Here is a 24,564-nt window from a genome sequence, read left to right on the forward strand (position 1 = left end):
TTTTTAGTTTAACCACAGTTGAATGGGGAACAGTTTTTCTTAGTTTGTTTTTAATTGGATTCATTTTATATTAATTTAATATTTCTTGTTTATTTTATTGGTTTATTTTGAGAACGTATTAAGGCAGTGAATCTCTTTTTTTACTTCTGTAGACCCCCATTGCCCCCAACTCACAATTTCTACGCGATAAAATATTCTAAAAAGGTGTATATTTGTCATAAAAATAACACAAATGCCTTTTAAGTTCATTAGCTTATTTTATGGGGGTTTTTTGTATTATTTTAAATAGTTGGAAGTTAATCGAGGCCCTCTGGTTAAAAAAATACTGTTTTAGAATAAGAAGATACATATATTATTGCTACATTAAAACAATAATTTATATAGAATCTATTTTCTATAATATTTATTTTCTAATTTATATAAAATTTCTTTAATACAACTCCAAACACTATAGTTTTATCGTTGTAACTATTGTATTTTATGAAATCTTTGGTTAAGAATATTTTTTATTCAGCACAATTTTACTACATATTTATAAGAGTGTTTCAAATGTAATAGATTTAAAGTACAAATATACATTAAAAAAAATAGAAGGATCATAAATGATGGCAACTCTTTTGACCCATTAATTCTCCTGATTTTTAAAAGATAAACTGTAAATAAACTTTTAAAAATACATACAATATACACATACCCAACGATATGTGTGTCTTGTTTAAATACAAAATGTGATTTTAGGTATAAAAAATATAAGCAAATGTGTGCCTTTTAATATTTTAGCACCTTGTACAAAATATAGACAAGTTTTCGAATAAGCACGCGATGTAATCTTTAGGACAACATTTTAAAAATTTGTGAAACGTGAAAGGATGGAAAGCAAAGCTGCTTTTACTACTGTTGGACGTCTTGAATATTTTGTGTGCACTGACTCGCTGTAATAAAAACGTAAAGCGAGTCATGCAACAGCAAACCGGAACAATAGAACTTTGATTCTGAAATGAGACCACTGTCGCGTGCTTCCGGTTTACGAATCACTTCCGGTCCCTCTGCTGTGTCAGTTTAAAATAACGAATGTGAGGCTGGCGTAACGTTTCGCAGGTACGTTTTTTAAATTCCGAGCTTCTGTTTATGTAGTTTAGTGTGGCAGAATCATTACAGATAAGTAACAAACCATCTATACCACTGTGGCATTGTTATTCACATTTAATTGCCGCGTGCTAACACTTTAGCCACCGCGCTAAATATTGACGCCAATGAGTGTGAGGCTGTGTTTCAAAACCTAGTGAGCTTACTACCTAGACAGCATTTTGTCGTATCTAAAGACGTGGTGTTTCAAACGCGATAAGCTGGTCCAAATAAGGCACCAACAGGCTTTTAACTCTTGCTACAGGTGCCTGAGCTGAGTGCTTTAGATATAGTAGAGAGTCTATTCATACAATTCATAATAGAGCTCTAAGCCATCCAGACGAACAGACGTTTGACATCAGCCTCAGCAAACCAGATGTTTAACAACATGGCCTTTCAATAACAATGCTTCCTGACACATAGACTCGTTATTGTAGGTTTATAACGCACACTTCCTTATTGTAGCTCAAAAACAACAACGGGCGTTGCAAACATGGAAACAGAAAAAGTTGCAGCTGAAGTACCTGCACAGGTACCTGCACAACCACCAGCCGAAAAGGAAGAAAACAAAGAGCCCACAACATGCACAGACCCTCACGATGATGTCACAGACAATAAAAAAGAGAAGGCTGCAACTGAGGCGGAAGGTGAGTCTTCAGAAGTCATGGATAATCCTGCTTGTGACTGGTTGGAGCCACTTGAAGAAGACTGTGAAGACGTTGATGGCCAGAGCTTTGACCGGGATGGAACAGGAGATGCAGAACTGGAAAGCCTTGCGGGAAGTGAATGGAGTGGGAGTGTGACTAGTCGAAGGAATGTGGGGGAAAGAGGGGGCAGAGGTGGAGGGTAAGTAAATAATCTGCAATTCTCATTTTATATTTAAGGACAAGATGTAACTTCCTAAGTAAGTTTGTCATTTGTATGTTTTCAAGAGCAAAACCTAGGCGGAGGAGACACTTTGAGCCAAACGAAAACTGGGAGGATTGGCCTATATTAGGTCAAGGATGGAAACGCAGACAGGTTTTCCGTCGATCAGGCACAAGCGAAGGGCGCAGTGACACATACTATATGAGGTAAATTGATCGTTTTTATTTTTCAATGCATTAGCCATTTTAAAACGTAGGATCTTTATCTTGTTCATTGATGATCACCTGTCTTTTCAGTCGAAACGGTCAAAAAGTAAGAAGTAAGGTTGAGCTTTTGAAATACGTAGACGAATCCTTGGACCTCAGCAACTTTGATTTCAAATCGGGAAAGCTTGTCGATGGTGTGCCTCGAAGAAGAAGAAAGGTGAGAAGCAAATGTTTATCAGTATACAAATTTGATTTGGTCGAAAGATGGCTCAGTGAACTGACATGCCTTGAAAGAGACTTTGTCCGTAGTCTAGGTCTAGGACCCTCAGTAACTCTCAACTATGGTGCCTTCCAGAGATTTGTTCCATATTTGAACCAAAAGGATGCAGATGCGACCCCCCCGAAAAGCAGTCCCCATACATATCCTGTGACAGACGTCACTCCTACTGAGCCGACTGCAAATCCAGTTGCTCCACCTTCAGGGGAGGGTCTTGTCAATGGCAATGGGGAAACTTCACAATCTTCATTTCGGTATGCATCCTATATATGCATAATATTCCACTCTTTTTTGATTTTTTGTTTAATTCAACTTGTAACAACGGAAAAAGATCATTTCTTTCTTATGGTTTTTATAAGACTTTTTTGTGAATATGAGAACATCGTGCTAAGCAAAACAATTATATTTAATTGCTGTGTTATGTAAACATAAATAGACCTCTACGCTTTAAGTTAAATGCAATAGTTTTAACAGTGCTTTTTCCTTCTGTGTTTATTTTGAATGTATTTAGCGTCTGCGAGAGATGCAATAAAACCTTTTCAGTTGAAGAGGGACAATCTATATGCCAGAGCTGCAGGAGAGAATTGAACGCATGTGAGTCAAAATGTTCTTTTTTACTCTCTTGGCAAAGGTGTGTTTTGAGCATTGCTTTAAGTTTGTGACTCTGGGTGATAAAGCAGCTCTTATTTTGACTTCAATTTTATTTTGATTTCAAATTGTATTTTACCCTCATAATTATTTCCTAAAATGATTCATGTTTGTTATTTGTTTTAGCAATAGATAGACGTCGGAAACCCAACAAAAAGGTTAGTTTCTCATTTGTGTGTTGTCATTTGATGTAATAACTTCATTGTCAAAGAAACATAATATTTTCATGATATTACTTTGTGTTACTCTAGTGGATTCCATGTGGCCGATGTCGAGCTTGCCAGATTACAGTGGACTGTGGCAAATGTGTTAGTTGCAGAAATAGCCGGCTTCATCATCAGCTAAATGTCCGTTCCCGAAAAGTTAAATGTCGCAAACGGAAGTGTTTACATCCGATTCGCAGGGACAAAGTAGCAAAGGTACAATTCTAGTTTGTTTAAATTCAACTTTTACTTTTCTAGTGGACAGGTGATGTTTTCTCTTATTCAAGTAATTTACGTAAATTTCATTACACCAAATTATTCATGTTTATACTTTACCCATTTTAGGGTATTCCACAGGCATCAAAGAAGCTCTTTTTAAACACTGCTTCCCTGGACACACCTTATTTTAAAGTGAGAAAAACTCCTAAAACAATACTGCAATCTTTTTTAAGTTTCTTTTCTGTTGCCCTGAAGAGATGTTTAATCATTTCTTTTCCCTTCTCTTATTTTTCAGCCACCAGGCTCAGATTTTGAGGAATCACAGGTAACAGACACAAACAATCTGTTGGACTGATCCAAAGGATTTTTGTAAATCAACTACATCATAGTATTTTTTTTCTGTAAATAGAGCTCCTTTCTGCAGTACAGTGATTCAGAAGATCTGTCTCTGTTCCTTGGTAATGATGGTGACAGTTACATGGATGAGGTAGAGTTCAACCCAGATGAACTCGATTATTGCACTGCAGTACTTTGTGTCTTGATCACCAATATGCACAAGAAATTTCTTTAATTTTTTTATTTAAAGAAATGTTTGTGTAATGATGTGATCAGAGCATTTAGATTGCCATCCTTTCTGCTATTCTGAATATAATTCTCTTTGTTTGTTATTTCATGATTTGCAGTTCGGCTTGGCAAAGGTGCGTCGAAGGTCATGTGGATGTTGCAGAGGTTGTATTCGAAGAACAGACTGTGGAACCTGTGATTTTTGCATGGACAAACCAAAGTTTGGAGGCAGAAATAAAAAAAGACAGAAATGCCGCCTACGGCAGTGCCAAAGGGAGGCTATGGTGGGCTTGTATTCTTTGTATTTATATTAGATTTGTCACCTCTTTTATGTAAATCTTTATCATGTACCAACTGTTATTTGGTTCTCAGTTAGCTTTAGGATTTTTTGCCCTGGTTTTTATACTTTCAACACTAATGGAATCCATGTCTCAATGCTTGTTTTTAACAGAAGCACTTGCTGCCCATGGATGAGAGTCAGACGGAGATGTATATACCTCAGGACTGGGTAATCCGAGGCAGACCAAGGACACGTGGTAGACCCCGAAGCAGAAAACAGTGGGATTTAGAGCTCTCGGATAATGAGGCAGAGCAATATGAGAGGCCAAAGACTTCAGGTGCTGCACATATGGGCAATAGGAAAGCATTCCTTTTTCCCAGTTACAATGGAAAGGTAAAGTAGTGGAGTCCTTAGTAGTATCACACACAGTATTACTGTAGTGTGCTTCCACCAACAGCTTCTGCCCTGCTCGGGCATCTGCAGGGCAGCTTAAAAGAATGCAGAAATAAAAACATTGTTGACCATCGAGAATATTGTTTCCACCAATACATGTTTTTAAAATATAGCTTCCTGTGTTTAGTACATCTGATTATGACGCTTTATTATTATTATTTCCACTTCATTTTTAGAGACCAGGTACGCAGTACAAAGAGCTTCCTGCAGCAAAATATGAGAATTCAACCTTTCCACTAAGCTATGTGGGGGAGAGTTTTAGGCCGGAGAAAAGATCACAAACCTTTGCAATGCTGGGACCATATCAAGAACAGCAGCATGAGAGCGAATCTTCCCCATCGGTAAGCACACATGTATTTGTCAAAATCTCATTTATTGTGTATGGTATGGTAACCTTTTCAGTACAAACAGTTTTACTCGCTTTCCAAGTGTGCTTCATGACGAGGTTCATTATGCTGGTTTTTCAGATAACTCAGATATTCAGTATGGCCGACAGCGCCACCAAAGGCATTGATGCTGACCACGAGCTGATGCCGCTTCTAAAGTCTCTTCGTAGCATGGTACTTCCTGTACTCTGGTTCTGCATTGTGGCAGAAGGTCCAAGGTTACAGTTAATGCAGTGCTCCAAGCGTTCTGCTATGGCGGACACCATTGTTAATATTGAACCCAGCTTCCAATATCACATAAGTGTCCAGGGACAACCCCTCCTGCCCACCCACAAACTCTATGACATCCACCCAACTCGTCTCACCACAACAACAGAGATTGTTGCTCTCCTTGAAGACTTGGAAAGGCACTCAGTCTGCCTGGGTTTTGAGAACAAAAATTCCAGACCTGGACCACTGCCTGTTCTTCCCGAGCGGGCGGCGACATGTGACTTCCTTATTTTGCCAGAGTTGGAACGTTGTGCAAAATGCTCTACAAAACCTCAACATCATGTTTAACATGAGGAAATTGGTCTTTAAGTTATGCTTTTCACGTTTCTTCAGTTGTTAAACATTTCAGTCCAATAAACTATCTACCTTAACATTTAAATGTTGACTCTACAGATTGCATTGACTGCCAAGTCACTTTGTTAGTTTAATCCACAAGAATGACAGTACAGTGTGATGCACGTTACCTCTTTTAATTCTCACTCTCTTTCCCTTTATTTAATGTTAACTAGTCACCACCAAATATACTGATCTTTTTTTTTTGGCCAAGAGTAGGTCACAAATATCTTTCATTCACAGTTATGTCAGAGGAATTTTGAAAAATAAAATGAGACTTTTGAAAGCAATGTATGAACAAGTTTTATGATTTAACATTTATCTGTAACATAAAATTTTCACACAAGTTATATCTACACATGTTCATACTGAAAATAATTATGTGCTTCTCAGGGGGGATTTTTCAGAATGCATAAATATCATGGAAGATCCATATTTGATAAAAAGTTTCATATTTGCTATATGACATGGTGTGAGGCTGCTTTCTGTTTTGAATAGACAATTTTGTATATAGCCTTCTGCAAAAACAATGGCTTAGATGAACTATAGTAATTTTTTTTTATAATTATGTTTTTGTTTTCTCTGTTAAAAAACACTTTGAATGATCTTTGTATGTGCTTTCATATGATGAATCTGGATTCTGTTTATTTAATAAATCAATTGGTTGACAGATATGTTTAAAAGTGATGTTTTCGTTTTGTATTAAGAAATTGCTGAACAACAGAATTTAAAATAAATGAAGAGATGGGTGTAATTTGCAGTATCTGTAATTTTGGATTTATGCATAACAATTCGCAATTTATCATAAAGTTGCCGCAGCATGCACATGAATTTTCTTCTGCGGTGAGATATGCGGTACGTATATTCACCAGTGGGGGCGCCATAACCCAGTGAACGGCAGCTTCCAGTTTTTGAAAAGTTAAACAAATTAAAATGCGACTTGTTCTTCACTTATATGTTTTTTAAAACGTGTGCTTTTTAAATGTATACTTTGTAAAAAAAAGAAAAGAAAAATATTATTTCTGTATTTTTATGCATAAATTCTGACATCGAATTGCAGAACCCTGTACTACGACTAAAAGCAAGAAAATACATTTCTCAGGCCATGCCCAGATTTGTGCGGTCATTTGAGTTTACGTACAATATCTGTCATGAAATATAAAAACGGGCGAGGCTGAAAGAGTTAATCAGACAAGTGGATGCGTGTTGATCTTCCTCTGTTTGCCTGTCTTTCCCCAGTGCTGTGACAGCGCTTTGTTGTGCATGTGTGGGGTGAATTAACACCGAAATGTAAAAGAAGATATTATAATATTGCCATGCAGGCGCGATGCGGTGACACCATGCATATGTTTCTCAAGGGGAGGATGTGATCCGCAAGATGTGACTGAGGAGAGTCACGGATGAATTTTAATAGGCATCGCAGGTCCGTGTGCATGGTCTTTTTCTCCATATTTCTTCTTAAACAGCACGTTTTCTCAAGCAAATAACCTGTTTGTGTGTGTATAGTGTATGAAACAGAAATGTCACTCGATTTAAATGCAGCCGGAGACTGCAGGGAACCGCGCAAGATGCTCCTTTACATGCAGGGACGCATGAAAGGAAATACGCCTCGTGTCCTGTTGTATTTTTCGGACGTTTGGTTGTGTTTATTTAATGTTGTGGCGATCGTGTCACGCAAATTTGCATTTTAAACATCGTATCGTATTCACGTTTCATTCAGGCAGCGCGTAGTCGTGCTGCTGATGAAAGCGGCGCGCGCGGCTTTCAATGGGATTTTTCCATGGCATGTTGCTATGCGATGGATTTATAATGGTAAACAGACACACCTGTTATCTGTAGGTTTGGATGTGATTTGGATTGATTTACAGCAAATGTGTCATCTGTGAATGCGTTTCTTCGGTTAAGCCACCCGATCAATAAGGCTCTGTATCGTCTCACTCAGACTTCATGTTCTCGTGAGGAGAACTTATTTTATATGATATAGAACGTATTTTTTTTAGAAGTTATCATATAATTTAGATACCCTTTACATCGTCGAATACGTTTGCTATGTATATCATCAAAGCGGAACAGTCAGTCATGATATACTCAGAATCTCTTGACAACATTTTAATAGTCAGCAATAGTATGTAATGTTTCAGATGTTAACTGCAATAGTTGAACCCATATTTAATGTCCTCGTTTTTAAATATTATAAGTCAAGTTTGATCAGATCTGCACCAGCAGCTGTGCCTCTTAACACTGAAATGTTTCTCTACAAGCTTCCATTTACAGTAAATATTATAATGATAAAAATTTGACAAGAAGGAACATAAAAATAAAAAGAATAAGTAAAGAATAACAATGCGACATACATTTTGTGAGATTCCAAGTTGCGGTGAAATAGAAAATGTTTTAGGTGAAATACTTACAGAAGTATTGGGTATTAAACAACCATCATACTGTCAAGGTACTTTGAAGTACCTTGCAATCATCATCGGCAGGAATATAACATCGTGCTTTATAAAAATCTGATCTTTGACTTTGTATCATGTGCTTTAGCAAAAACGGTATAATTCCATTATAATGCTAACGTAATTCAATAAACCAATTGGCCTATTCATTTCACAGAGATATTCACATTTTGCCTGCCATGGCACAGAATGAATTGCGCTTCTATAATTGATGCTTTTGACTTGAACTCTCACTCTTGTCACTATATTCACTGCAAACGGAGGACGGCGTGTGTGGTTTGAAGTGTCTAGACTCTGAGTCACTTCACATTGCAAAGCGCAGATTTCTTGCTTCAGCTAGCTCTGTCAAGAGTGTGTTTCAATGAAGTCCTCCTGTTGTGAACTCCTCCTCCCATCCAGGGTGCTAAAGCCATAAAAAGTGAGTCAATTGTTACTTGATGTTGTAGCCGTACACAAGCTGGCACAAAAGATCCATGCTAGGATGACATGTTTTAATATCTCGTCTGTCCTGGAAACTGCATTTTTAATGTACTTTTAGAGGTTAGGTTAGCTAGCTATATATGAAGTGATGCTATAGCGATTGCAGCTACAGACTGGAATACGGGGTTGAGTCATCACCACTAATTACACTACAGGGTGTGGGTGTTAATGTCCAAACAAATGGCTTTTTGTTATGTGTCCAGCTACCTCGCTGTCTGACCCCAGGACAGGGTTTGAGGCTGCAAAACGGTGTCTCCACCCTGGCTAAGCTGTGAAATGTTCATGTTTTCACAGAGATTTACCACAGTGTGGCCAAGCTGTTGTCAGCATTGTTGCTGACGATCTGTTTTGTCTTTGTTTATCTAGAAGTAAAAAAACACGGAGGAAGGAATTCTGTCTTTGGGAGGAGAGCAGGAGGTCTGTAGTTATTTCGGCAGAAATAACACGATTTTAATCTGGCGTTTTTTGGTTGATTTAAAAAAAGTACGTTTTGACTTCACCTGCTTTAAACGTGGATAAAAAAAGACAAACCAAAAGTTGTCCGTGTAGACTTCAAAGCTGCACTTTGATTTTAGCTAACACTTGATCAGACATTCCAGAAAACTAGGGTTTGTTCTCTCCAGAGTGCACTCAACCCATCTGTTAGACAAAACCATATTGAATGTGTAAAGACTTGTGTAAAGAATGAGAATAAACAAGCAATCTGGGTAAAACGTGAACTCTACAGGATTAAGTTTTCACCTCTACAGGACATATGATCTCTAACTGTTCAGGCTGTAAAAGACTTAAAAATAATTTTGTTATTTATTCACTCTCATGTCTTTGAAAATATGTATATGACTGATTCATCTGTGGAACACGTAAGAAGATATTTTGAGAAATGTCTCAGTGGTCCATACAATGGAAGTCAACGGGGGCTTATGTTCAGAGGTGTAAAGAGTACCTGAAAACCATACTTAAGTAAAAGTACAGATACCTTGCAGTGAAAATTACTCCATTACAAGTTACAAGTCACCAATTCCAAAACGACTTGAGTAAAAGTCTTTGAGTATCTGATTTGAACAGTACTTGAGTATTTTACTCATACTGAATGTAGGCTCAAAGCAGCACTAGTCCTCAACACTTAAGAGACACATCAGTGAAAAACTAGAAACAGTTGATTTGTGAGGTGAGCAATCGCATTTATTTTCTTAAATCATAATAAGACTGAACACCTCAAAATTGCAACAAATCATGGTCGACACCATAACCTACGTCATTACAAACACCCTAAGTCTCATTTAAGCTCAAGTGCTCATAAGTAAACCAAAGTCCTTCAAAAAGGTCTCTTCAATATAACAGATAAATAAAATAATGTTAAGTAGAATTAAAAAGTCAAAGCCTTTTTGCACTGGACATGCTGGTTTGGGCCTCATCGCCAGCTGCAGTCATGTCCTCATTTCACATACACTGTTAGCCCTTACCTGCCATTTCTACAGTAATATATTGGCAACACTGTTGCCTGCTAGTTACTGTAGGTGTTTTACAGTAAACTACTGCAATGGCTGTTTGAAGATACATTATTAAAGAATCTATTAACGCACTTAAGTCACACAGTCTTAGATGAACAAGTGTAAATAACAGATGAACACAATAAATCTGTCAAGATTTCACCAGAGGAGAATTAAACACAAACATCAATAACATCTTCACATATTACAGACACCACTTTCACTTTATTTCTGTCATCTGTGTAAGATCTTATTGAGATTTAACTCGAGTTCATAGTGGTTCAATTATGTTTTAAGTCACCATTATGGCGATCAGTGTTTGCTTTGGTTGGACTCTTTGACTTTCTTGTAGCTTTAAAATGTACACTTATACAATAACACTGAAAGGGACTTTACAGGAACCGCAACTTTATGTTTGCTTAGTAACTGAAGATACATCTGAAAGAATTCAATCATTAAATAATAATAATATAGCATTTAAGATTTATTAAGATATGTTTGGTAAAGTGATTACATGTTATAATGGAAAGATCTCTGTCAGAAAATCTTTCTTTGCAATTGAGACACAGTTAGACACTTGACATACAAACCTCATCAATGGTGACAAACAATCATGAATGAGTTTTGTACTATGTACCCAGCATGCATTGCAGCATGAAGCTGTTCAGTTGATTGTCACCATTGTTGAGATTCATATGTGGATTGTTCATTTCTCTGTGTCCGACTCATTCTATAGGTTAATATTTTGTCTATATAGTGTGAGAGCACTTTTGAAAATTGAAATACTATACATTCTTTTTACTGGTTTACATCACTTCATGGCAATAGTCCCACCACATGGTCAAATTTTGAGCAAACATGTTTAGAGCACATTTAGGAAGAGTTAGTTTTAAAAATAAGAGCTTTTGTAGATGTGTGACCTACAGTAACTAGCTGGCAACAGTGTTGCCAATATATTACTGTAGAAATAGCGGGTAAGGGCTAACTGTGTATAAACCGCCAGCGATTGACATCTACCTGATACTGCACTCATATTCACATAAAGAAGCCATGTTGACAAGTTTTTGTAAGTTAGGGCAAAATCCACAAGATTGTAGTACCTTCATTGCCCTGTAAATAACGATATTAATTATAAGATAGGTGTCATGCAAAATGTAATGTGTAATTGCATTAGTCATTACAAATGTAGTGGAGTAAAGAGTACATATACTTGTTCAAAAATGTAGTTAAGTAGAGAGTAAAAGTTGCTAATATCTTTAATACTCAGTACAACTACAAAGTAGCCAAAAAGATACTTAAGTAAAGTAACTAAGTACATTTACTCCAATACTTTACACCACTGCTTATGTTGTTAATATTTGGTCACCAACATTCTTCGAAATATCTTCTTTTGTGTTCTGCAGAAGAAAGAAAGTCATACAGGTTTGAAATGTCATGAGGGTGAGTAAAAGTCGAAAGAAGTTTCATTTTTGGCTGAATGGCACTTGTTCACTAATGTTAGGTGCATGTAACCACAAGAATATTGCATTTATTTGTAGTTGTTAAGCATGATCAAAAAATCTAAATGTCTAATGAACAAAACATACAATGGATGGAAATGTGTAGTAGACCTGTCCAATTCTGCAGATCATTTTGCAGGTGCAAGAAATGTTACAGCTAATTTTTTTGCAGTCATGATTTTAGTGTGTCATCATGTGACCAACGTGGATAGTACTTGCAAGTTGTCTGTGGAAGGTGAACGATTAAAATACCATAACACTTTAGCATAAAACGCTAAATAGGGCAGGTGTTTGATTCTATAACTGCTAAATCGTCTGAACATAGTTGTTGTTTCACCCCTGTAACGTGATCTGCAGAGATCAAAGTCGAGTAGGTAGGTTGGCAGGACAGCAGCTGGTTGTTCTTAAGAATCAGCTGTAAGGAAGGAGGGTCATTGCTGGTCACACATGCTCTGAGCTTCAGAGGACGGCTCTGTTCTACATTATATTGGGTGCATGCATTGTCAATAGCCCATTTCATTGTGTTCTCAGTTATTTCTTTTTGGTTGGTTTATAAAGTGCATTATTGCCCCACGACACCATGATGTTGAATCAATTTTTGTCAACGACCTGACCCAACGACCCCAAATATTGCATCTGTGTTGTATTTTGAACTCAAAAGTGATGCAATCTTCAGAGAGAGAGAGAGAGAGAAAACGGAGCGTAATCTCCAAGCAGTAATCCTGTGATTTTGTGTGGCAGAGCCTTATTGGTGTGCTACAACAGGTCAGTGCAAATGAGAGACAGGTCATGACAAGTCTTTGGAATTGCCTTTGTCTGGTTTGAGAAACCACTTCTCCCCCAAGCGCTAACCCCAGACCCTCCAATTTCTGCATAAAGCACTCATGGTCGCAAATAGGGTTAGATCCCTCTGCTATCCCAGTTCACCACGTTGTAATGTCTGGGGAAGTGCACATTGACAGTCCATGTAATGAATATTATACTGTTTTAGTATCCTAGAGAAATTTGGAAGTGGACACTTAAGGATCTTTTGCACTGAAAGAAGAAATTAGGGAAAAAATGGTGAATAAATTATTTTGCTTGTCTATTAATAAAATTTTGAATTTTGAATGCGTGAAAAAGTAAGTGAAGTCATTGAACTTTTATACTGAGAATACATATTTTTAGTGTTTTGTTTAACTTTAAAATATTATCAACTTGATTTTTAAAAAAGTAGGCCTAATCAAGTATGCCTGTAAAAATGTTGCAGGAGCCCAGAACCTAAATTTGAATGGTGTGCATTTTGCACTTTTGCAAGTGCTTGATAGTTTTTAACTTCAATAATTATGTTTATTAGATATAAAATAATTATCTGCTATGTTGGGAAAGTTGAAAGGAATGCTGTTAAGAGGACAGTAACCTACAATATGAACTATGTTAACGCTCTTTTTTACAAATTTGTTGTAAAGACTTTCCATGATTCTTAAGCAATGCACTGAAATATACTTTTAGACCAAATTTAATTTAGATTTATCACGTTTCTTCAAAACGAAAGTATCTTTTGCAATTAATTGTGAAGTGCAAAAAGCGTAATTAATCCTGTCTGTTGATGTTTAGTCAGAAACCATATGGTTGTTGCGGACGCCACAGCCTCACCTGTCCGCTTGTCGGACAAAACCATTAAGATAACTTGCAGCATTAACTTGTCGCGTAACTGTCGCCAAATTTGGTAAATAAATGTGATTTCACATTAAGCAGAATTGTTTGGAAAGCGAACAGCATTTTAAAGTTCGTTTTAAATCGTGACTGTGCGGTGTTTTGTTAATGTTTCTTAGGTGGCTAATCCCCCATAAGCGCTTGAAGATGGTTTCGTCCTTGTTGCCTTTAGGGTTTGGAGAAAAAAATGCTTGAGAGAGCGTGTGCTACAGGCAAAAACAATTGCGGTCCTGTAACTTGAAGGTTTGCATCTTGATGCTTCTTAATGAAATCTGACATGCAATGAAGCGAGAATCGATATTATGGTCTATTTTGTGGATATTTTTGCGCAAATATTTTGTTCAGGTAAGTCCATGAAACGGATGACCGCACTTTTGCTGCAAAACTTTTCTAGCGTTGTTATAAATCTGACGCAGGTAACGTTAACGATAGATTGTATCGATCGCTTTCAAACTGCTGTTGAAATAAAAGGAGAAATTAAATCTTTTCTTGAATAAGAAGTGTTTGTTCAGCTGGTGGTGATAACGATCTTTGATATAAAAACTTACAAAGGAAGTTTCTCGCTTCTTTCTTAATATAAATTGACGTTGTACGTTAAGCGTTTTTCCATAAGGTGATTGATGGTTGTCCTGTTTGTGTGTTATATAACGTTACACAGCTGTGTATACACAAGCACAGCAAAGTTGTAAAGCTCTTAATCTCACCTGCCGCAGTTGTTATTAAAATATACAATTCGCACTTACTGTTGTGTAATGGTAAATTGACAGTTTTAATGTTTAATGCATACATCATGTGGACTGGTAACTTCAATCCTAGAGTGGATTTTTGTTTAAAATGGAATTTGCTCATAGAAACAGGGTATAATTAGTTATTTGCTTATTGTACAAAGGTAACACAATAATTTGTATCAATATTACCATGGCCTTCATATGCCCGAACATACAAAAGAGATGATGTACTGTAGGCTAAATAAAGTTGATCAACATAAACAACAGCAGGACCAGCCAACACACTGAAAAAATTACAAATAAATATAATTGGTTATAGAATAATTATGATTAATTGTTTCTTTTTTTAAATGAATAAATAAACCCTATGATAAGCCTATTTATTCTGCTATTATAAATCACATAATTATTTGTTTGTTATCGTTTAATCTAGCATTTTTCTCTCTGATAGTCTGTCACCGAAATTGAAGAGATTAGCAACCCATTTTTGCTTCAGGATATGTGAGAGAATGTGTGTAGAAGGTTTAATATCTATACTTAAAGGGATAGTTCACCCCCCTAAAAAAATCTGTCATTATTCACCCTCAAGTGTGAATAGAAGATGTTTTGAGAAATGTCTCAGTGGTTTTGCGTCCGTACAACCCAACTCACTTTTATTGTGACATCAACACTGTGGTGAGTGAAAGTCTTGGGTTAGTACTCCATACAAAGTAGAAAGCAGTTGGACAGACAACTGTATGACAAACAACCGTATGACTTTACAAACTTAAGTGACAGAATGTAGTGCAGACAAACAGTGCAAAGTATAAATAGACAGACTGTACAAAAAAGACAATATACATTATACACATATGGGCAGAATATACACATTAGAAGTTGAACATACACATTAAATATGCAGGTGTACACATTGACGTGTATGTATAATGGATCATATACATATAATACTTTCTTCATAATATCCTCTACTGTGTGTCTCTCTCTGTGTCTCTTTCTTTCTCTCTCTCTCTTTCTCTCACACTCTCGTTTTCCCATGTTTTGTCCTAAGATGTCCTCTCTCTATATTTTTTCCTCTCCCTCACTCTATCACTTTCACATGTTTTGTCCCAGGATGTTTCTCTCTCCCTCCCTCTCTCTCTTTATCTTTTTCACATGTTTTGTCCCGGGATGTTGGGTGCTTTGTCATCAAATTCCCATAAACCCCTTGTTTATATCTCTCTCGGTCAGGTTTTGATCTCTAAGCATTTTTCTGCCTCTCAGCTCCCATCATGCTCTCTGCCAGGTCACTGCTTGTAAGCTGAGGTGTGTGATATGTGTTAGCATATGTGTACCAGATGTGCTCATAGTCTTTTGCAAAATCCCTTTGTACTTCCATGCAATTATATAAATCATGAGAGCTTTTTTAAATGGTTTGAGCTAGACTGCACTGCACTGAATATTTGCTTTGTAAATCCTTTTTGTTCTTGTAATTCGTTGTTGTCAGTTCACACTGCACATAGTGGCAATACGCCTGATTTTGTTGTTGGGTACATTCCCAGCCAACCATCCTGCCACATGACCCATGCCACTTCCTCACAAACAAAAACACATTCTTCTGGGTTTGACGTATTTTTCTAGATTCCAACAAGCTGGAAATGTTTTGTGATGTTTGTCCATTGTACTTCCACAAACAATACCAAAATTCTTTCAGGGTTTCACATTGTGATGTTTGAAAAAGGAAAAGCACTGAATACGAAAATGGGTATTAAGTATTTGGTAAAGCATTTATTTAATTCAGTATAACAAAGTGTCCTCTTTCCAATAGGGGCTCAGCAGTAAACTAAGAAGTTACACAGTGGCTCCCCCATCTGGCCACTGGTACACCAGAGCATCGTGGACATCAATCTGAGCCACAACACAGAATGACATGTCTCACGTGACTACAAGGTGATGTGACGTTCTCAAAAAAAGTTCTGTTAAATTGTAGCTCAATAACATCCCTTTTTGATTCTTCTTGGTTAGCAGAAGCTGAGGGTTAAGTGGGAGGCTGAATTCACAAGACTTCCTGAGTTACATTCTATGGAGGTCAAAGGTCGCCTGATCACTGCCATGGGCTTAGGGGCTCCAGGTAAACCATACTTAAGTCATAAGAGTGTGAGAGTGTGCCTGGACATTGCACAACTTGACTTTCTCAAGCATATCACTTTATTGCTTCCTGAACTCTCTGTACGTCGCTTTGGATACAAGCGTCTGCTAAATGACTAAATGTAAATGTCATGTTGACAGATGTCCAGGGCTGTCAGGACAGCAAGCTGCAGGGAGAGCGAGTCTCGGAGCTGCAGGAACGAAAACGGAGTCTGCAAAGCCTTTTAAACAGTCGCCTCGGAGAACTTCGACAAGTGTGTCTTCAAGAGGCGGTGCGAGAATTTATTACACTTAAACTTTTAAAATGCATTTCGATCAGTTGCTGTGTGTTAACAATGACAAAAAATCCAGCTGCTTAGGAAAAGCACTTCCAGCTTGTTTTGCATGACTTGGTTTACTTGGTCTGTTTCAAATACAAGTTCTCTTATTGGATGTGCAGCGTTTGAGTTTTAAACTCTCTGGCTAGTTTTACACTTTGCATGAATCTAAACAATTGCAAATGACCATTTTATGGGCTTACATTTAGAAATAATTTGTGAAACCGATTTGGTAAAACTATCAGACAGCAGGACTAAAATCATAAGATGTCTCCGCAGGAGCTCACAGGAAAGCTGCCGCGTGATTTTCCTCTAGAAGCAGGGGAAAGACCTCCCTTTGTTCAGCGCCGAACCGGCCTGGCCCCTTACGTTACCTCAAAAGGAGAGGTGAGTCTTTTTCCCGAAAGGCATTAAAAGGATTCTCTTAACAGACACCCACAACTTTGTTAGCCTAATATAATTATAACAGATCTGTTTTCCTCACAGGATGACCCGGGCCAGAGAAGGCAGATGAAAGCTCTGTTCAGTGGCGCTCTGCGCCGGAGCATCGAATCTGATAAAAACATGTTGTACAGTAAGAGGACAGTTCACCGGGGATGCCACACAGGTGACATTACACACGGACATGAATGCATTTCTTGTAAACATTGGTGCATACACGAGAAAGGTTTTGCAGGATGAAGATCTTGAGTCATTTCCTCTCATTATTTGAGTTCCTCTTACTTTAAAAGGACACTGGTTATATGGTGACATACTTGGATATCTACTGTATACAATTATCAATTCATTGTGTGCTGTTGCACTCTGTGTGCCTAAATGTATCTGTCAAGAAAGATTTTCAACTCATTTAAAGGTCCAGTGTGTTATTTTTTTGAAGGCTCTATTGACAGAAATACAATGTGATATACATAACTATGTCTTAGGAGGTGTATAAAGACCTTAATGAAGCGTTATGTAAGGGTCCCCTTACATGGAATACGCCATGATGTTTCTACAGTAGCCCTAAACGGACAGCACATCGTAAATACATGATCTCCTATAGCAAGGAAGTGAAAATGAGCCGCCATCTTTGTCCTGTTAGAGCTGCCGTAGTCCTTCGAAAGGTTGGTTGTAATTCGCAATCCGTTGGTTGCAATTTGCAACCTCACCACTAGACACCGCTAAAATCTCCTTTATCAGAAATGTGTTTCCATGATTTTGATGTTCTAATTTGTAACCCTGCATATCACAACAATGTGAGGACATATAATTAATTCCTCATTTTTGTTTAAGTATCTTAATGTGAGCAGTTTCACATCTGTTGCGATATGGAGATAAGGATAAAAAAACGTTCTGTGATAAATGATACATTTCATGCAAGCAGCGTCTTTAGTGGATAGATTAAAATTTCAGCATGTGGCTGTTTTTAATGTGGTGTTCTCATTTTTAACATTTTCAGAAGAAACTGTCAAGTCAGAGAGCAGTTCGATGTCAGACTCAACATCTCACGACAATGGTAAATGATATCAGACGATAAAAGATTGAGAAATACTCTGGCTTGTCTATGACAGGCTACGTAACTGAGATATCGCATAACCCTGTCAACTGTGGTTTACAGAAGACTCCTCTCCGAGTGTGGCACCTGAGCACCGCTCCTTGTCTCATCCCCGGCTTGCACCAGGCAGCCCTGACAGCAGGCTCTGTAGGAAGCTGTCCCCTGTGGAAATCTACTATGAGATGAGAACTCGTCGTAACTCTGCCTCGAGCTCTGTTAGGTGAGCGGGGATGGAAGAAAGGGTGGGATGTGCATAGCTACTAGTGATGTAACGATATCAAAATCTCACTGTGCGATAATACCTCCGTGTAAAGTCCACGAGATGATATTTACTACGGAATTTGAAATGACAAATGATGAGTTGGAAACGTGCTGTAAGCATCCTCTTTTCATTATCTTCTAATCATAACTGTTGCTTAGAGGTATGAGTTATAGTATGAGATAGGTCAAAGGACCTAAATATCCCTTTTATAAAATAAAATAATTGCACCAGATGGACCTTGCCAAAAATCTATTATTTTTTCTAACATTCTCTATGTGACCACGATAATATTGAGACAATTTTGCTAGTGCGATAAAACGATATCGATAATATTGTTACATCCCTAATAGCTACTGCTTTTAAGATGGACTAGCATAGTTTGAATCGTTTTTTAAGGAAGTCCTGAATAGTTGAGTTGTTCATGAATTTTGTCAGGGAACAAAAAAAAACTGAGTGCGACTGAATAAAACAGAATGCAGAGCTCTCGAGACCTAGTTTTAAAAGTTAGACTTAGGTGGCTTTCACTCTTGAAGTTTAGTTCGGTACGGGGCACGATTCGCATGAAAAATCGTTAATGTGAAAGCTATCAAGCGAACCCGGGTGTGCACCTGAAGGAGGTGGTCTGAGTTTGTTTGCTCTCGAACTGTGTAACCTGCATCGTAACCTAGCACCAATTAATAAAAACACAATATATTGATCCGTGTTCTGTTTTCTGTCATGTGCCGTGCAAACTTTTGATGACGTAAGACGAACACAAACGCACCAGGGTTCGACAGAATCAGGTCGAGTGTGAAACCAAACCAACGCTGCGGGTGGCGCAGGGAACAATCGCACTCAAGTTCAAACGCAGCAAACGAGCCCAATCTGAAAACGGCCTTATTTTTTTACTTGACACAATGTTTTAAACACAATGCTCATTTCAAACAGCATGAGACGAGGTGAAAAAGAAATTCAAATCTAAATTTACAAATCTATCTAGCAATAGCAATCGGCTAGTTGGTTTTTGGGCGACTATTCAACGATCATGATCGAGAGTTTAGTGGTATATTGGTTAAGGCAATTGTAATTTCTGAATGTTTACTCAGCCCAAGTCACTCACTCCCAAGAAGTGCATCCAATGTGGAGGGCAGAAGTGTTCCAGCCACGCCTCTATTGTCCCGCACAGCACCAATCAGCGTTCACGTGAGGTACGAAATCTTTTCTGACACTCCTTCTGCTGTTAGTTTATCGTGTTTCTCTGTTTCTGCATAGACGGTTGCCTTAAATAAGTGAGTGATTTGTAATACCGTACGACGTGGGCAGGAACTCTGCCCTCCACTAACGTCTGTGTGATATTCGCAATATTTTTTTCAAATTTTGAGTAAAATGTCAAATATTTGCATTTATTTGCAGAATAAAAACTGGAGAAACAGGCCAAAATAACGGAAATATGCTCTGTATTTTTTCAAACCTCAAATACTGCAAAGAAAACTACTTCATATTCATTCAAGCAATGCAACAGTAATATAAACACATTTGGGAAAACTTAAAAAAAAATATGTGAAAACCTAAATGTGCTAAAATGTACTTTTATTGTGTCTACTAGGCCGGAGATGCCTGGTGGTATTGCTCTTAAGCAGTGGTGTGGCAGTCCAGATGTTCCTCAGTTTGTACCGTTAGCACCTTTGGAGGGCTCCTCATCTGAACGTCGCAGCTGCCCCTACAGCTCCCGCGCTCGCCGTAGCAACAGCTCCGAAGCGCTGCTCGACCGTTCCAGTCTCCCCGAGCCTGGACCTCCCCGCAATGGCATGCCACCCCGAGCTGGACCATACAAGAGCTCCGAGTCCCTCACGGATGGCAAACTCCGTCAGATGTATCAAGGCAGCCCAGAGAGGCAGATGATGGGATTTAAAGAGCAGGGTAGAATGCGCTCCTCTCTCGGCGGCCAAAGCAGTGGCACTGGATACAATGAAATTTTGATGGACTACATTTGGGGAAAACAACAGAAGAGGCCTGTACAGCCTCAGCAGAATCATTCGGCGGGGCGAATCTGGCCAGATTTCTCCACCCCTCCATCGGGTACCCCGCCTCACTACAATGGGTTCTCCCACTCGCAGTTACACTTGGCTGCTGCTCCACCTTCATATAGTCCCATGCTACTGCGGGGCCAAGAGGCCGAGCCACGTCGGGTCAAAGTGACACGGACAAAATCTTGCGGACCTTTTATCCCTTTACAGCCGCACCAACAGGACACTGTGTTGTTCTCGGCTTACGATCTGTCGCACCCCTCTTCTGGGTCCACCACTTCTTCGATTCCCAACCTGTTGCCCCATCACGCAGACCTAACCACTGCTGCAGCTTTCGGACGCAGACCCCCACAATTCTCTCTGCCCACCCCAGAGGACTCCACCCGCAGTCTGCACAAGGCACTGGCTCTGGAGGGGCTTCGGGACTGGTATCTGAGGAACGCTTTGGGTTATTCCACTACGGCCAAAGGTCATGATGGACTTGGCATGCGGCACTCGCATACTCATCACCTGGTGCACCAGCCTCAGTCCATCGCTGCCGACCCACTTTATTCACACCGTCAAATACCTCAGTCAGCGTCATTTCATGGGCATCCCTTGCATGCTAGGTGCGTTTTCTTTAATTCTGTTTTATCCCACAGAATTAGCAAATTTAAAATTTGTGGTCTGGACAAGTCAAGTGTATTCTGTGTGTTCTGATGTCATGTTATGTATGTCTCTCAATGACAGGTCCGTGGAGCTCTCTCTCTACCCAGAGCCTTTCCCTTCTGAAGGAAGCACTCAGAAAGAGTCGGGTTCTGAGCCCCCTTCACCCGGAACGCTGGTCTGACTGGCAGCCAAATTATCCCAGCGCCTCTAATGAGCATTGCACCTTCTTCTAGGGATGCACCAGTCCGGTACTGTCCTCTGTATGTACCATTAAAAGGCTTTGATACCAAAAACCCGTTTATGCATCCTATATGATTTGTAGCATTATTCTTAAAACGCACAAAAAAGTCATGTGACGCACCAAACAATGCTCAGCAAAAGCTTTATGCATGTGTTGTGATACAGAATGAATGTCCGAAAACAAAAAGGCTGTGAAGGAAACTGTTACATGTCGATACATAATGTATGTATTGGCATGTCTAAATGTATGTTCAGAGGCAGACCATTCTGTCGTCAATCATTACACAAGCATATAGAATTGTGTATATTAGTAGATATACAGTCAAATTCATTTGCCAATATTTCTCTCTAACACCCTGTTTACATCAGACGCAAGCGACACGACAAAGCCATTAAAGAGACAGTTCACCCAAAAATGAAAATTCTGTCATCATTTACTCACGCTTAGATTGTTCCAAACCCAAATACATTTCTTTGTTCTGATGAACTCAAAGAAAGGTATTTGGGAAGACAGTCAGTAACCAAACAGATCTAATCCCCCATTTACTGCCGTAATAATATGGGAGTCAATGGGGGATGAGATCTGCTTGGTTACTGACATTCTTCTTAATATCTTTGTGTTCATCAGATAATTTTGGGGGGTGCTGTCCCTTTAAGAACAAGGCATTGGTCGCGTTGCATTTGCACCACATCCAGTATGGACAAAATTTTGAAAATTTGAGGTTCTTTTGTCTCTTGTTGCATTGCATTGCATTGCACCGCATCGTGTCCGGTGTTGACAGGGTGTCAGTCTAGATGGGCTTAAAAAATGTTTTTTGTGTAACAATTTTACATGTTTGCCAAGCATACATAATAAGGCCTGATATAATCCTATTTTTTGTATATACTTTGACAATACATGGTTAAACTGAAGTAAATAATATTTAGATGTCATGATGCCTTGATGATCAGCTATATTATTTACAGATAATAGAAAACCTCAACGAGCGTTTTGTATCAACGGGTACCAAAATAATTGTCAATTGTACTCTCTCTAATGGTATCGGTGCATCCCTATCAAAAGAAGAGGCATCTTTAAACAATTGTGCAATCATTGTGTTGGTGGTGATAAATCTAAAAGCTGCGTTTGATTGTAAACCTGTCTATCAGGAGGGTGTTTTCCTCATACTCTGTGTGCGTATTCCTGAAAGTAATCGTATTGTAGAGGTACATTTTCTGACAAAATATAAATTTCATTTTCTCTGCTTCATCCTGAGATATATAAATATATTTTCAGAGAACAAAATAGATTATAAGATGTACGTATTACTATTTTGTAACTAATATGGTTCAGGTTAATACTCAATTATATATGATCAGATTTTCATGCATTTAAATGTACTATAACAGCAGTGAATGTGTTGCATACCTGTTTGTTTATATCTCTATTTATATCTATATGTAGCTATGAAGAGTATGATAAAAGTATTTCATATAGAGGACTTTGAAGTGAAGGTAAGATTTTAGGAGTGTTCGCGATGGCTGAAATCTCGATGCGCAATCGAGTTTATGCTGGTTGTGGGAAATTAATTTTCAACGTTATTACAGCTTTTAATAAAATTATGCCATGTCATTACAACCTCAGTTTACCTGAGACTGTTGCCGTACACATATTGTGATCCTGAACTTTGAAATGACTTGAAGTCAAAAAATATGCATGGCAATATAATATGCATACTTATGAATTCCTGCAAAGCCCAAATAATGCTGTAATGATTTGTACTCTGTTCATTCTTTTATTTATTTTTTTTGGATGGCAAGTATTTAGCAATTCAGAGACATTCAGTATCTTTTAATGCAAATTTTTTTAATTTTATCTTAGCGTTGACTGTGGCATACATATAAGTAGCATAAGCTGGCCTTGTGTTTGCTCTGTGTGTGTGAGGTGAAATACCTTCATTCTAAACCGTTCAGTATGTAATCATACTGTTCACCAGTTAGTTCAGTAATTATTTTTGTTACAGTTTTTGACTCGAATGATTTGCTTTTCTTCTGTTTTGTTCTGAAATACAGCATCTTGGCTGTATAGACGGTTTCAAAGCAACAACATAAACAAATATCACTACGCACGCGTGCTTTTGTGGCCTGAACGTAACTGCCGCTACACATCCGCAAAAAAAAGTGTTCCTGCAGATTATTTCTGATAACAAGCAAAAGAAACCGAGAAGAACCGCGATACTTGGCTAAACTCGCCTCGCCAATATTTGCAATACCACGTTCAACCGTGTCCAATAGGGTTTCTTCAAATATGACAAGTTTACAAGAGTAAATATACAATAAAATTATAATATAAATGAATATTAATACAATATAATATAATAATAGATTATTAATTTGAGTAAATAACATAAATAGTTATATTATTAGCCACTAGCCATACCAATAAACAAATTTTAAAACAGACCGGAAGTTAAATTCGGGCCAGGCCCGTACATTCGATGACACCGTCTATACATGCTATACCACCTACACATGACTTGCTAAACTAAAGGTTATTATTGTTAATTAGATACAGAGTTTCTGATGAATTCCCTTGAGAGGTACCTGTATGAATGTTTTGTTGTTACCTGAATCACAGCTTCATGAGATTGTAGATTGTAGGCTGTTTTTTGCCTCTTCTGCCTGTTGTGACAAACATCGTTTAGGTTTCTTTAATACTTGGTTAATTAAAATTGGTTAAGAAATGGTTATTAGTACTAATTGGTGTGTAGTTTCTACTCTTCAACTTGCAGGTTTGTGAGGTGCCTCCAGCTGGTATCTGAACTCATGACCAAACAGCTGTGTATTGCTAGTCTCTGTTAGTGTATTTTGGTGACATAAATGTCTGTACTGTAATTGTAAATATAAAAAAATATATGTAGCAACTTCAATAAAACGATATATATTGTATATTTATGAACTGATCAGATTTTTGTATACATATTTTTTCCATAATACATGCTCTGGTTTACAGTAATGAATTCTTTTTGACATCTTGATGAACAGCATTCTGTTTTTGCTTTACTTTGTAAAATCACCAATGTTTTTCTGATTGTTTTTTATACTTTTTCCATTTTTTAAACATATCAACGATTGTCTGTTAGGGAAAACATTTAAAATAAAGTTCATATTACAAGATCACGATGCTTTCTGTGAAACTGTGAAACTAAAAAAATCTAATTTACCAAATGTTATCAGGAGGAGAGAACATGTGCATGTTACAATCACTGAAACATCAT

The 24,564-nt window shown here is 38.0% G+C and overlaps 2 protein-coding genes across 7 annotated transcripts; both read left to right on the forward strand.

The window, feature by feature from the left end:
* Positions 1 to 1,022: 1,022 nt before the first annotated feature.
* mbd1b (methyl-CpG binding domain protein 1b) lies at positions 1,023 to 6,501 on the forward strand. 3 transcript variants are annotated; one of them, XM_057361952.1, is made up of 15 exons: positions 1,023 to 1,098; positions 1,591 to 1,971; positions 2,058 to 2,198; positions 2,289 to 2,415; positions 2,554 to 2,729; positions 2,987 to 3,069; positions 3,250 to 3,281; positions 3,375 to 3,542; positions 3,672 to 3,737; positions 3,841 to 3,870; positions 3,955 to 4,032; positions 4,229 to 4,393; positions 4,561 to 4,782; positions 5,019 to 5,183; positions 5,310 to 6,501. In XM_057361952.1, exons 2-15 carry the CDS (start codon positions 1,619 to 1,621, stop codon positions 5,784 to 5,786), a joined length of 2,283 nt encoding a protein of 760 aa, XP_057217935.1. In that variant the 5' UTR covers positions 1,023 to 1,098; positions 1,591 to 1,618; the 3' UTR covers positions 5,787 to 6,501. The 3 variants fall into 3 exon arrangements, with proteins under 3 accessions (XP_057217935.1, XP_057217937.1, XP_057217936.1); XM_057361954.1 differs by having other exon boundaries at positions 3,256 to 3,281; XM_057361953.1 differs by having other exon boundaries at positions 1,059 to 1,098; positions 1,563 to 1,971.
* A 489-nt stretch (positions 6,502 to 6,990) lies between these two features.
* ccdc120b (coiled-coil domain containing 120b) lies at positions 6,991 to 24,358 on the forward strand. 4 transcript variants are annotated; one of them, XM_057362650.1, is made up of 11 exons: positions 6,991 to 7,254; positions 15,981 to 16,102; positions 16,181 to 16,283; positions 16,442 to 16,572; positions 16,897 to 17,004; positions 17,104 to 17,224; positions 18,056 to 18,112; positions 18,218 to 18,371; positions 19,499 to 19,600; positions 19,999 to 21,027; positions 21,149 to 24,358. In XM_057362650.1, the coding sequence occupies exons 3-11, from the start codon at positions 16,235 to 16,237 to the stop codon at positions 21,246 to 21,248; spliced, it is 1,851 nt and encodes a 616-aa protein (XP_057218633.1). In that variant the 5' UTR covers positions 6,991 to 7,254; positions 15,981 to 16,102; positions 16,181 to 16,234; the 3' UTR covers positions 21,249 to 24,358. The 4 variants fall into 4 exon arrangements, with proteins under 4 accessions (XP_057218633.1, XP_057218631.1, XP_057218630.1 ...); XM_057362648.1 differs by having other exon boundaries at positions 6,992 to 7,254; positions 16,178 to 16,283; positions 18,215 to 18,371; XM_057362647.1 differs by having other exon boundaries at positions 6,992 to 7,254; positions 18,215 to 18,371.
* The last annotated feature ends 206 nt before the right edge of the window (positions 24,359 to 24,564 follow it).

This window comes from Triplophysa rosa, linkage group LG20 (assembly GCF_024868665.1).
Source record: "Triplophysa rosa linkage group LG20, Trosa_1v2, whole genome shotgun sequence".
NCBI lineage: Eukaryota > Metazoa > Chordata > Actinopteri > Cypriniformes > Nemacheilidae > Triplophysa > Triplophysa rosa.